This window comes from Emydura macquarii, unplaced genomic scaffold (assembly GCF_026122565.2).
Source record: "Emydura macquarii macquarii isolate MOO-44397 ecotype Brisbane River unplaced genomic scaffold, CSIRO-AGI_Emac_v2 contig_2676, whole genome shotgun sequence".
NCBI classification, from domain to species: domain Eukaryota; kingdom Metazoa; phylum Chordata; order Testudines; family Chelidae; genus Emydura; species Emydura macquarii.
This window is the reverse complement of record NW_027132813.1, coordinates 3,851,851-3,866,828: the sequence shown is the minus strand read 5'-3', so window position 1 is coordinate 3,866,828 and position 14,978 is coordinate 3,851,851. Positions and strand designations below refer to the sequence as shown.

General features: G+C 42.0%; 1 protein-coding gene across 2 annotated transcripts in view; it reads left to right on the top strand.

The window, feature by feature from the left end:
* The window catches only part of KIF6 (kinesin family member 6), a 272,771-nt gene that overhangs the window by 66,827 nt on the left and 190,966 nt on the right, over window positions 1-14,978 (top strand). For both annotated transcript variants that reach the window (XM_067564771.1, XM_067564772.1), the window contains exon 6: window positions 750-879. In XM_067564771.1, coding sequence (XP_067420872.1) covers window positions 750-879 — 130 coding nt within the window. The remainder of the gene's footprint in view (window positions 1-749; window positions 880-14,978) is intronic.

Here is a 14,978-nt window from a genome sequence, read left to right as displayed (position 1 = left end):
ACTGATGCCATGTGAGCAAATCATAGAAGGATCACCCAGAGGGAGCAAAGTTAGAAGAGGAGGCAAGGATGGAATTCTATTGGGATCCTTACTAAGAGGGGTGGAAGAGGAGCTATCAAAAAGAAACACTGAAGAAATGACCAGAAACCAGAAGAAGACTGAGTTACAAAAGCTGTGGAAGGACAAGATGTTGAGACAGAGAATACTACAGTGACAAAAGCAGCAGAGAGGTCCAGAAGAATGAAGATAGAATAAGAGGCTCTGAGACTTTGCCACAAAATGTTTTTTTAAATACTTTAATAAGAATTGTGTCCAGTGAAGAAGAGAGTGAGGGGGCAAACCAGGTTGGAAGGGTTCTAGTATGAGTAAGGAAGAAATGGTGCATTCAGTGGCTTTGAAAATAAGGGGAAGAAGGTCAATATGGCAGTCATCATAGAGATAATTGGGATCAAAAGATGTGTTTTGTTTTGAGATAAACATGTTTGATTGGTGAGAGGAATGAACTAAAGGAGATTAAAGTCTTGAAAATAGGGATGAGAAGTTAGGAGGTGGCAGGGAATCAAAGGTATTTATTTGGTATTTATTATAATGTTGGTCTTGTTTTAATACTTCAAACCTTCTGTGCTTATTTTTACTGTACCAGGCCTGTTCAAATACCACTATTTTGTATGAAATCTTAATTAAAATATTAGAGCAAGGATCAGTTGGAAGCAGCTCTGGTATTCTCTTATTCTGTGCTTTTATTGTAGAAAAGTGACAATAATGGAAGATCCTGATCAGAATATTCATCTGAAAAACCTCTCCCTTCAGCAAGCAACCAACGAGGGGGATGCACTGAACCTTCTTTTTTTGGGAGACACTAATAGGATGATTGCAGAGGTGAGAATCAAGTTTACTGGTACAAATTTTGTCTTGGGTCACCAGAGTTAAAATAGTTATAAACATTCTCACATAACAACTGCTTAACCAGTGCAGGGGGATGAAATGAAAGGGTCGCTTCTTTTTGAACAGATGTCCATTGTGAAAATGGAATAAGTGTGTTTCCATTTTGTGCACTCATGTTTTTCACTTTGTGAAGAGCTTTCAAATGTTTGTACTTTGTTTTTCTAAAGAATATTTGTTCATTTCACTGTTTCAGAAATACCGTAATACTGTCTTTCTCTGTGCAGTTGGTAACTGACTGTCCCGTAAAATGTGACTCTGATTGTTTGTCAGCGATGTAATAATTTATTATTGCAATTAAAACATAAATGCAGCCTTTTCAAATAAAAGCACATAGACTGACTTTTGGATATTATGTGTGTCCCACATGTATGCACATAAAAAGATCAGAACAATCATCATTTATATGGCATTGCTAAAACTTCTTCCAGACATGCTGGCTTGCATTTGAAGTGGTTACAGTAACAGCTAACAGTCCCTGTATTTTCCCCCCCAAATAATATGCATGTGTGGTGTGTATTACATGGGAAAAAACAAACACTGGTACATTGTATGTTTAAAATGAACATTAGTACATATGCTAAGATGAGGTTGCTTTAATTGATATTGCAAAATTCACGTAACAAAGTATTTGTGTATCTATTGTGGCCATTCTGAGCTCATAAACCTTCAGTTTTCTCTCATAGTCAGTAGTTGAAAATGAAATGTGGACATAAAAAGCACATTATAATAGCAGGGCATTGTCAACCCCTGGAATTATGAGATGTCTTCTTTACTCCCTAGCAACATGCTTAACACAGCTATATGCATCTAAGAAATTTGAAATTTATTTAAGGATTCTGTTCTGAAAACACATCTTAGAAGGTCCAAAAGATAGATAGTAAGTTAGTGAGGAGAAAAATAGTGAGAACATGTTTCACATCAGGAAATGTTTTGAATATATGAAAAAAATACAAGGTAGCTCTCAACTCCTATTGACTGATATGTAGACTCCTATAGATTTAGAAAGGAACACTTAAATCCACAATGTGATCATTCAAAAATCTGACGCTCTCGCCTACAGCAGTGAGGATACCCTTGTTCTCAAATTTGTTAGAACATTGAAAAGCATATAAGGATCAGTCTTCGTAATAATGGCAAATGAGGTTTCTAGTTTTTTGAACCTGAAAAGCAAATATGTGGGCAGGTTTTATTATACAGAATGTGAGGAAAAATACTGGATGGGTTTTTACCTGACTGTCAGAATTAAATTTCTGAGAAGGAAGAATTTAGTGGGGAAGGGAAAAGAGAAAGGAAGTGACTTAGTAATCACTTTTTTAAACTAGGTTACCAACTTCACATTTACAGAGAAAATTCAGAAGCTACTATGGTAACCAGAAAACATCTGCAAAACATAGTCGCAAGCTCTGGTGTACAAAATCAAGTTTTCCTTATGGTTTATTTTTATGTACTCTAGTTAAAGCCAGCATTTTCAGGAAAAGTTATTAAGAAAAGATACATATTTGTTAGTCCAGAACACTAAAAGCAATCCCAAAACCTCTTCAGGTATCTTTCATACAACTTAGTGTTTTCTTAAAGCTAGTAATGAGAACTGCATGTTAATTAGTGTTCTTGATCTCATAATTCTAAATAAAAAAGATGAACAGCTCAGAATTACTTGGAAAAATGCCAACTGTGACTGAACTCTCTACTGGTTGAAATTATGGTAAGTTTCTTCATGTTACTTGCAGTACTACATATGGGAAGCACAATTTTCAAACTTGAGTGCCTTAGTAAGATGTCTACATCTGTCAATGACTTCTTTTTATCCGCACTTGGATATATCGAGGACCATTTACTTGCACCTAAGTGATGATCTTCATATCTAAATGCAAAATTTTGACATCCTGCTAAGGTACCCAGGTTTGAAAATCAGGCTCTCTGTGATATGTGATGTAATAAACTGTGTTGCTTAGCTTTTAATTTTAAAGGTGTAGTTTGACTGACTTATTTCTTCATTCCTAATCTTTCATTCATCATTGTGAAATGTATACACTGCTTTACAAACAGTATAAAACATGTTTCCTACCCCAGAATGTTTACAATCTGATCAAGACAAGACACTGGGCAGCAGTTCAGGGAGCAGAGCCTGTTTGGAAATTATTTGTGAAGGGAACGTGATAGTTCTTTCATGAATTTTTCCTGGTTCTCTGGAAGAATTTGAAGAAGAAAATAAAAGAAAGGATGTTTCGTGAAAAGATTGTGGGAAAGTGTTCCAGTTATAAGGGTAGCTGGAAGCCTAGAAGAGACAAATGAGAGTAGCACAGGAATGAGAAGAAGAATAGAAGGAAATCACAACAGAGAGGTAGGTATGAGCAAGATTGTGTACATCTTTGACGGTGAGGACAAAGAACTTTAATTTGATAGAGTAAGAGACTGGAAGCTACTAAAGGAGTTCAATGAGAAGGATGATTTCTTATTAGTGGTGAGAGGGGGAAATGACTTTAGTAGTGGTAATTTGACAGGCTGGAAGGAGGACATGTGGTAATCAGGGCAAGAGAATTAATCAAACCATGGTAAGACTATTAGTAGTGGGGATGGAAATGAGGAAAGGGTGTATTTTTGGTGATATTAAAGAGAGAGACTCATCAGGACTTATTAAGAGTCTGGCTTTAGGAGAAGTAGTACAGACAAAGGTCAACGATGATACTAAGGTTACAACCCTGGGAAACACAAAGATATTAGTGTTATCAATGGTGATTGGGAATGTGTTGAAGGAGGATTAGGAGGAAGATTGAGTTCAGTTTTGATAAGACTGAGAATGAGCCAGCACATCTAGAGAGAGGGATAATGGTGGTGGTTGAGAATTAGATAGGTTGGTCAATGGCATAAAAATAGTATCTGATACCATGGGGAGAGAACATGTTGCCTAAAGAAAAAGTACAGACAAAACATTCAGTTTTACCAACTGAGAGAGAGACAGGTGAAGATGAGGAGTCACCAAAGGTCATGATGAAGGAGCTGGTAATGAAGCTGGTAATGAACTGGGTAATTGGTTGCTAGGTGTCAGTGTCCTGGTGATTGAGCTTTCCAGTCTCTTCTCATATTTTCCATTGATATGGGGCAGCCTCAACCAGTCCTTTTTAATGACCCATTCAGTCCACTCAGACAGCTAGGTGACACACGAACACCTCTCTCTCTTAGCCTGCCCCGAAAGTGCTACAGGATTCTCGTTGTTTTTGCTGTATACAGACTAACATGGCTACCCCTCTGAAACTTAATGCTGTTTCCCCCACTTGGTTACAATGCAAAATATAGTGGGGGAACTGAGGCGCACATAGGATTCATAAAAAATATTACAAAAAATTCCCACTTCATCACACAAGTCTTGTGATACTTGGTGTTTTTCTTAAAGCCTTATCTCCTCAAATAATTTAAATATATGGGAAGCTCACCTTACATTTTTTAAAATAAAAGTTTCTAGTCCATTTAATTGTAGAAGAAAGTTTGAAAATATGGCCTGAATATAACATAAAGGTTAAAAAAAGGAAATAAAAGTATATAAAAATCAAAAATATCCCCCCCAAAACTTATTATTTTTAAGACTTAATTAAACCAACCTTGTTGGGGGGCATGAATAATTTCTAAACTCCTAAGATTGGCAGTTCTTTGCTGTTCCTTGATCTTTTTGAAAAAATATATGTGGCCTTCAGGCTAAAAAGTTTAGACACCACTGGTCTGTGTAGTTCTTTATTGGATTTTGTTTTTCCTCTAAACTTAAAAGACTAAGATAAAGTCAATAACCTCCTAAGAGTATGCACAAGTTCTTCTTCGAGTGCTTGCTCATGTTGATTCCAATTAGGTGTGTGCATGCCACGTGCACAGTCATCGGATGGTTTTTCTCCTAGCAGTACCCATAGGGTCAGTGCAGGCGCCCCCTGGAGTGACGCCTCTATGGCACTGTATATAAGGCCCTGCCAACCCGCCGCTTCTTCAGTTCCTTCTTACCACCTACGACAGTCGTTGGAGCTTCTTGCCTCCCTGTCTGGCAAGCATTCCTTTAGCAGAGAAGATAAGAAAAAATGTAAATAGTTAGTAGTAGTTGTTAGTTGTAGTTAAGTTTCATTTGGGGGCGGTTCTTGCTCCAGGCTTTTCCCCGGGACCGGGGCATGCGTCAGTCCCAAGGATTTAAACCGTGCAGGACCTGCCACAAACCAATGCCCAGAGGAGACCCGCATGAATCCTGTCTAAAGTGCCTGGGAGAAACACATCAAACAGACAGGTGTAAGATCTGCAGGACAAAAAAGGACCAGAGTGTCAGACTTAAACACCTCCTTATGAAGGCAGCAGTCCATCCCCATCCGAGTTCCAGCTTGGTACTCAGCACATTGGTGCGGGGTTCACTGGCCTCCATAAGAGAGGCTTTGGTGCTGAAGAGGGACTCAGCACTGAGAGCCCAGGCACCGGCATTCTCCAGCACTGAAGACCCGGCACCACTCCCATTCCCCAATACCGCATAAGAAGCAGAAGTCAGACACGGGGCTCTTTCTGAAAGTGACGTTCTCAGGGAAAGGGGAGATCTGGGAGCATCCCATGCCAGGAAATCCGGCTCGCTCTCCACCAGGACCAGCATCGTCGACATAGGCCCCACAAGAGGAGTCATTGAGTTCCGTGCCGTTGGATTCATCTGATAGGGAGAGCCATGTGGGGGAGTTGCACTCGCCTTCGACCCCGGACACCGAGGCTGTGCAAGACTTAATAGCTATGATGGCTCAGTTGCCCTCTACCAAAAGGGGGGAGCAGGAAGCAAAGCCTCCGGCACCACAGAGTCCATCGTGATGCTGTCTAGAGGCAAGCCTGCTATGGCACAGCACTGGTCGCCCTCACCTCTGCACCGCTCCCCAGACCAGTCCCGCTCAGCTCCACCATGGTCTCCACGATCTGAGTCATTGTCATCTGGCTTAGAGGCAGACTCCTATGTGTTCAGGCATACATGGCACCGATCGCAGAGGCGTGACCAGAGGCAGGAGCAAAGGCTAAACCCTCCTATGGGACCATGGAAGGCAGGTGCCACCACAATGGCCATTTTGGACCCATTGGGCTTATCATCAGGCCCCTGGGTCCCCATCCAGGAGGTCATACTATATTGCCTCCCATGCATGGTGCTTGAGGCCTTCGGCACCATGGCTGTGTCCCCACAGAGCTGAGAGGGACGACGATTGTGGCACCAAAGGGAGAGTAGATCCTGGCATGGAACCCAGTGCTGAAGAGGTCCACAATACTGAAAGGGAGGCTACAGGGGAACCACAGGACCCTTCAGGGCAGGAAGATCCACCCCTCCCCAGGGTACCCTCATCATTGTCCCTGGATGGCAGTAGCAGGGACTACAGCTTCTTCCCCTCCCGGTGGATAATAGAGCCCACCAGCAGCAGCTGAGACAGGTGGCAAAGACCCTAGGCCTCCAAGCTGAGGAGGTGCAGGAGTTGGAAGACCCGATGGTTGACATCCTGACTCCGGAGGGCCCCTCCTGGGTGGCCCTTACTTTAATTAAAACAATTCAAGCCACCATTAAGACACTGGCAGACTCCTGCGTCTATCTCTACAATGACTAAGGAAATAAAGTGCAAATACCTTGCCCCATGTTCTGGGTATGAGTATCTCTTTACGCAGCTGCAGCCAGGATCTCCGGTGGTGACTGCAGCAAGTGATAAAGAGAGGCAGGGACAGCAGGCATCAACGCCCAAGTCCAAGGACGTGAAGAAGCTGGATCTCTTCGGTAGAAAGGTGTATTCTACCAGAAGGCTCCAGCTTTGCATAGCCAACCTTCAGGCTATCCTTAGCTGTTACAATTTTAACTCCTGGTAGGCTATGGTGAAATTTAAGGAGTTGCTACCAGCTGACTCCAGGCAGGAGTTCGTGGCGATTGTTGAGGAGGGAAAGACCCAGCATTTGTTTTTCTTGAATGAAAAGTTAGTCCATTTTAATGAGGGAGGAAATGTTTCAGTACATGGTTTTATGACTTTAACTCTCTGTTGTTTGAATTTGAAAGACAGTACATACACAATATTGTTCCGTCACCTAACGTAGTTGAGGCACCCAGGAGGCAAATAGCAGGGGGTTGGCAATGTTCAAATAGTTGTTTCAATAGAGATAAAGCTTTTAAAGATGGCTGTGGGGACTTACTTGTGACATCCGTGTTAGACTAATTCATCGTTAATGAATAGTCTCCTACGGACCACTACATTGCTGGGAGCACCATCTTTTGGATGAGACATAAATATTGGACCCTGACAGTTTATGATCATTTGAGATTAAAGGGCACTTTTGGCAAGAGTTGGCATGTTATCCCTATGCTGGCCACGTTCCAAACTGGGTTATGACTTTCTACCTCCCTAAATTCCACTTTGGTTGGCTCAGAATGGCATCCACATTTCAAGTAGAGGTGACTTCATTTAATGAGTGGTAGAACAATTACTGTCACATACATACTGTATTGAACAATCTGTAAAGTGTTATGATTTTTATGGCTAAAGAGCTCTGTATAAATGTAAAAGTGAATAATACTCATAGTGGAATAATAATTAGTTTAAGATTTTGCATCTGTTAAATCATACTGTTAAATCTTATTATGAATGAGGACACTACTATATTACGTATGACAAGGTGATTTTTTTTTAAAGCAAATTGAGGGATTGCTTTAAAAATCAGAAACAAGTGAAAAATATATTGGGTCTCCTGATATCTTCATGTTAGATAGCTAGAAAGACTCCTTTCAGTCTGCAGCATCAAATATATCTACTGTATTTAATGGCAAATAAGTGATATCACCCACACTTTTCTTACTAATGAACATGTAGCCTAGTGTGACGGGGCCAGCCCTGATGGCTATAGGAGGGTGCTGGAAGGCATATATATCAACCCCAGGCTTAGCAAATCCCTGTTCCCTGGGTAATCTAGCTGGGGCTACTCCAGGGCAATTAGGCCAGCTGAGGCCAATCAAGGAGCTTGCCCCAGCAGTTAAAAGCCTCCCAGCCAGGCAGATGGGGGCAGCTGGGAGGGAGTTGAGTGGAGGAGTGGAGCAAAGCTGCTACAAGGCGTGGAGTCAGTGGAGGAGCAGAGCAGAGCAGAGCAGAGCAGAGCTACTGCAAGGTGTGGAGCTGGTGGAGGAGCTAGTGTGGGTGTGGCGAGAGCACCCAGCCACGGGAGTTAAGAAGGAGCCTGTCCAAGTAAGACTAGAGGACACCAGCCCCAAAGAGACTGAAGGAGGACCACAAGCGGGGGGGGGGGGGGGGGTGGCTACAGACAAGCGACCCAGGGAAGGCAGTAGCCCCTGGACTAAGCTGTTTGAGGCTACTCCTCGCAGGGTCCCTGGGTCAGGGTCCAGGATAGAGGGTGGGACCGGGCCCCCCCCTTGCTCCCACCCAGCCACACCACCGGCATAGCCATAGGGAGCGCAGACCCACGGGACCAAACAGGGCCACCTCGCCACACTAGATTTACTTATATCTATTCATAATAATTAATTGCAAGTCTGCAGTTATACCTTCAACTGCGCAAGACCACTATTGCCAGTGTAACTGCGTACCTTGCCATATGTTGCTGCTGTATAAAATGGGTTTCTTTCCTATTTTAACTGTGGAGAAAATAACAATTTCTTAATAATGATGAATTTATACGCCTGGGGTGAAATCCTAGGTCCATTGAAGTCAATGGAAAGCTCTCGTTGCTTCAGTGGAGCCAGGATTTCACCCATAAAGACTATTTCTGATTTATACTAATGCCATATTTAAATCCACTTTAAGGTTCCTCTCTGCTGACAGAGTGGTGTATAGTGGCTTAGTGTAAATGTAAATTAGGCACTTAGGGTATGGAATCACTTTTTGCCTTATTGTAAGCATAATGATTTGAAGAATGGTAAGACATCACAGTCTGTGCAGTCCCAATTTTCATCAGTGAATCAGATACCTTATTTCAGTGATCATTCATTTTGTAAGTATGTAAGTATATTATAGCAAGTATATAGAGCAAGTTTTTGCTGGATTATACAAGGTGTGTGTGAAATCCAGTTCAACAGTTTTCTTGTATGTGAAAAGCACATACCCACAGCTGATTTTATAGCGGTGAAAGCTGTTGTTTTGTATTAGAACAGCAAAGTTCAATTAGTTTGCTCTACTGTAATGTAGCACAACATTTTAGACCATGAGTGCATAACTTTAGATGAAGCAAATCCAAAATATAGTCTCTTGAGCAAGTCCCCATTGCCTCTTGTGAAGCTTTGTTTTGTTTTTTAAATTGAAAATATTTGAGCTTCCAGTGCTGTTTCAGAAACATACACCATAGAAGAGTATATTTTTAAGCAATAGCATTGTATATTTGGATACCAACAGAAATGCAGAATGCCAGCAAAAGGATTTCATATATATAAAAGGGAGGAGGAGAAGTATCAAACAAAAGAGAAAACAATCACATCCCATGAGAAGGGGATGGTATTATGAATGAGGACTGAAAAACGACAAAAATCTGAACTCTTTCTGTTTTCATCAAGACAAATGGAGAAAAAGAAACTTTCTCATACTTCCGTAACAAACACATAACATATTATGCACTTAATTTGTGCATATATATCAACGTTAGGTATTTGCTAATGGTCAGATTGTAATTAAAGTTATGTGGGTGCTTGTCATATATATTCCATTCTTGGTGCACGTGTCCCATGTACTCAAGATGTTACCAGACTTGCCCGTCACCTTGGGGTATGCTCATTTTTTAGGGTTACCTTCCTGGAAGGGGTGTGTGGGTGATTCTATTAATGTACTGCTTGTGTTACTTGTGTGTTCATATGGCTACAAGTTCCCACCCAATGGAGCTATCCTGCAGGACCTAAGGTTTTCAGGGCTGGGTTCCTCCAGCCCCTAATTCAAATAAACCCCGCACATATATACACACACATTCCTGATTAACTGAGCGGACCAGGCTATCAGCACTCTCAGCTGACCCCTTATATGTCCCTGAACTCAGCAGGCTGGGTCCAAACAGCATTTTCAGCGGCCACCCTTATAAGCCCCTTTGCACCGCACGAGAATAGAGTGCACTTCTGAGCAGGCTGGGTCCAAACAGCACTTTCAGCTGCCCCCCTTATATGCCTCTGGACTCAATCAGGTTGGGTCAAACAGCACTTTCAGCTGCCACCCTTATATGCCCCTGGACTCCATAGGCTAGGCAAAGCAGCACTTCTCAGCTACCTTCCCCCTCACTCTCCAATTGTTCTAGCACTAACCCCCTTGATGAGCAAACCGCATAGGATTTTTGGGCACTCCAAGCATCTTTGGCTTAGGTAAAAGAAGTGTTGCTGCAGAACAAGATAGGGAAGCCAAGAACACAAAGGAGTAAATGAAGTTGGGAGAAAGAGAGACTGGCAACCAGCTTGATTATAACAGTTAGTTTATTGCCAGGTATATAAAACTTATGATACTAACAGTGATACCATGCAAGGAAAGAAAAAACAATCAAACACTTACACTACTACACAATTACAGTTGGGGTATTGGAGAAAGGTATCCCAGGTTTGATTATAAAATAGAAAGTTATGCCTGGACTAAAAGAGAGAGAGAACGAGAGAAGGTGTGTTGGGAGGGAAGATGGGGGGGGATCTCACCACTCCGTGCAGCTCAGAGGTTCCCAAGAGACAGGCTGTTCAGCTTAGGGTCCGGGCGCTTGAGACAGGCAGAGCCCCGAACATGATCAGTCAGGAAAGGGGGAAGTTCCAGTCGATCTGATGCATCCTTTGGATCCAGGCATCAGACCAGGTTTTGACCTTGGGTAGGGGTTTTTGTAGACACCAGGTTTGCTTATGGGTAAACAATGTCTCAAGGAAGTATCCCAGAGTGGTTTTCTTTATGCTGGACAATAGGAGCTGATCACTCTTGGCTATGGGCAGTGTTCCTTGAGGGAGCTCACAGTGCAATCAGGCAGATTCACTGTTTTGCATATCAATAACTAGAATGGTCTGATAACTGTGGAGCTGGGTGTGTGCAGGTGTGTGTTCATTTACATCAGGAGCAGTGATCTCCCATCATGCAGTACATCCCTGCTTTACCAATCCCAGAGTTCAGTGCGGTCCCTGCTTTGGAGCTTGGTTCTCCATTTGCTATGCTAATTCTTGTTCCATCGTGGATGTAGATGAGGCTTCTGTTCTCCATTTGATGTGTTAATTGAGATGCCTCCTTTTTACATCTTTGATTTAGATGAGGCTGGGGGAGTTGTCTTAATCCTATCACCCTTGTTTGGAGGGGTTTAGATATGTCTTCCACTGTCTTTTCATTGCTTTTGGTTTCTGGTTCAAGCAGAGGCTGGGGGTGGGATTCAGGTGAGCCAGAGAGAGTAGGGGTTTTGCGCCCTGGTTCCCCAAGAACACAGGGCTGCCAGGGAACAAAGATTGGAATTTTTTGATAAGCAGTGTCTTTTGGGGTCCTTGTGTCCTTCACCAAGGGCATAAAAGATCATGTTGCCCCAGCTGCCTCTCACTTCCTTCTTACTGCCCATGGTTTCAAGATGGAACTCCACACTATCCATCTCGCAATGTATTTTCTAAATTTGTATGGAAATATTTTTGTGTATATTAGTATAAATTAGGATTAGAATTTACCCGTGATAATTTTTGGTACCTTATCCAATTCTGCTTTAATTTTACCCCGTGATAATTTTTGGTACCTTATCCAATTCTGCTTTAATTTTCAAGGGAATTTTTCCCCCAAATACCAGGACTTTGTTATTGCCAATTCTAAGTCACCAGGTTTTAAGAACTGACCCTCTTGTGAAGTGCCCATGCCTCTCAATGATACTCATTGCCATACTCAATGCCTTTTTTTGTTTAGGGGTGGGATATATTCCTAATAAATGTTCAGTTTATAAGTCTTTTTCCAAAAGAACTAAAAAGGCAAGTGAAGCATGCCTGAACAATTTTCTGTTTAAACTGCTCCATGTAGCCTACCTCTAGGTTAGGAAGGGTAAACACCCCTCCCCCACCCGACCAAACTACACCTTGCTGCAGAAGTGCCCCAGTAAGCTTTGGATCGACAAACTCTTGTCTACTCTTGTCAAGCTCTTGTCACCCAGTTCGCCCCTCCCTCAGTTCAGAAAAGACACACTATCTTTTGTTAACTAAGTGACGGTTTGGACACTTCACTGAAACATACTGTTTTAGTTCAGAATATGAAACAGGTTTATTAGCTACAGAAAGGTAGACTTTAAGTGAGTATAAGTGGCAGGCATAAGAAATTAGAGATAGGTACTGAAGAAAATAAAGAAAAACACAAACTATAATATCGTATTGCCTTTTTATAAATCCATGGTACGCCCACATCTTGAATACTGCATGCAGATCTGGTCACTCCATCTCAAAAAAGATATATTGGAATTTGGAAAAGGTACAGAAAAGGGCAACTAAAATAATTAGGGGTGTGGAAGAGCTTCTATATGAGAGAGGTTAATAAGACTGGGACTTTTCAACTTGGAAAAGATACGACTAAGAGAGGATATGATAGAGGTCTATAAAATCATGACTGGTGTGGAGAAAGTAAATAAGGAAGTGTTATTTACTCCTTCTCGTAACACAAACACTAGGGGTCAACAAATGAAATTAATAGGCAGCAAGTTTAAAATTAACAAAATTAAGTATTTCTGTCACAAAATGTATAGTCAACCTGTGGAACTCCTTGCCAGAGGACGTTGTGAAGGGGTTCAAAAAAGAACTAGGTAAGTTCATGGAGGATTGATCCATCAATGGCTATTAGCCAAGATAGTCAGGAATTGCTGTTGCCGGAGGCTGGGAATGGCTGACGGGATGGATCACTTGATGATTACCTGTTCTATTCATTCCCTCTGAAGCATCTGGCATTGGCCATTGTCACAATACAGGATACTGGCCATTCTTATGTTCTTTAAGATTTAGTTTAACCTCTCACACTCAGTGTCTAAATTAAGCAGTGTTTTCACCCCACTTGGATGTTCCAGTTCTCAGTATACAGGCTTCTCTCAAGCCTGGGTCTAGTCTCTTAGTGTTCCAGCATTCCTGTTGTTTTCATTATGAATAGGGGAGGAGAAAGGACAAGGCATGCAGCCTCTGTTCCTTCTTTTATATTTTCTGTCCCTGTGTCCACTAGACACTAGTCCAGGTATGTCCAAGTGGGCCATGCTGAGCCACAAGGCTGCTCAATCTCTTCTGTACGGTGAGTCATACAGTTGAGCAATCTGTATTGTATAGTCTTGTGTAACTGTTGTATTGCAAATCCTTTGTTTACAACTCTTTTGCTGGCTGATGGCTGCTGAGCCCCTCCTGTGTGGGGGTGCCTCTCTGTTGTTACTAGCAAGCTTATAACATATTGTAATAACAGCAAAATCTTATAACTTGGTACATACTAGCAATATTCATATTTTGACAGCACAATGGGTTTTAGCAAATTATGACCTTTCATTAGGTATCTCATGTGGCATGCTTAATATGAATTATTACAATCGTACAGAAATGATGAATAAGAGGTTTACAGTATGCTGTTTTGGGATACAGTGTGTCACAACTGGGTATTTCGGGACTGTATCTTTCAGCACTGATTCCTTTGGTATTTGATCTCTACAGTACTGCTTGCTTTGACACCAACAGTGTCTGTACCAATTACCATGCCACCATCTGCAATTGTACTGTCAACTCACACAAGGAGGTTTATGGCACCACTGTAACACACTGAGAATGTCTTCAGTACTTAGAGAGCTGCAGGAGACACAAAAGGCATAGTCTCTATGCTCTCTATGGTGCTGAACTTTTCTATCACATTGCCTACTGCTACTGCAGTACCAAGTCCCTCTTAGTTGCTAGTCAAAGTTAATTGAATGGTACCACCTATCCCCTATCCCCAATTAGGTGAGCACCTCAGTTAGAGGAAAAGTGTTCTTTTTCTTAATCTTACTCTCAACAAAGCAAAGAGGGATCACTTGTGTATTCCCCAAGGGTGCCCTCAAAAACAGAGTCAAGGGCATCTTACAGACCTTGTTCATCTAGGGAATATAGGGATAGGAAGATGGTCTGGTAAGCATGCAGCCATGGCTCTACTGAAACCCATAGGGTGTACACAACACAAGAGAAACTACATCTGTGTCACCTTCTAGGATGAGGACCCACTCTCCTGTGCACCCTCCCAGAGGACTAGGGAGTCTCATGTTACAATCGGTTAGTCTGAACAACCCGAGAAATTATGTAACAAGGAGCAACCTCAAACAAAAGAACAGATCACGCCAGCTGCTATCTCATCAATATCCCTAGACAAGGCAGTAGTTCCATCTACACATCTCATTTGGAAGATTACAAGAGTTCCAGATTTGCACAGACATATAGTTGATTCTTTAGAAATCCTGGTGGAGGTGATTGAAGAGAGCTTCCACAGGCTCTTGGACAATACTCCACATCATCATGTCTGGTTGTCTGGCTTTACCCTTAAATGAGGCTTTGTTAGAGCCAATAAAATGTATCTGGAAGACTCCAATGACAGTGATGCTGACCTCTGAGAAGGTGGATAAGAGGTTCCACGTACCATCCACCAATTCAAGGTATCTGTAATACTCATCCAGTACCTGGCTTGCTGTTAATGGCAAAGGCTACTGAAAGTAACACAAAACAGCCAAAAACAATGGTGGAAGATAAAAGCAAAAGCATCTTGACTTATTCAGCAAAACTATGCATCAACCAGCCTGTGATTTCAAATTATTAACTACCAGGCCTTGCTGGCATGTTATAATATTTTAAACTACTGTGAACTTTCAGAGTTTATCAAACGAACAGGAAGAAATGTAAACCTTTGGTTTCAGAGACAATTGATAGCAAGAATATCCCTGTAGGCAACTCTAGTTGTCTCTGATGCTGCGTCCCAATCCATGGCAAGTTCCATTGTCATGAGGAGAGCATTCTGGCTCCAATCTTCAGGTGAGGGAGGAGAGTGAAGATGATGATGGAGGAACTTCACTTTGAGGACCCAAATCTCTTTAGTGGAAAGACAGATTAGGGTCTT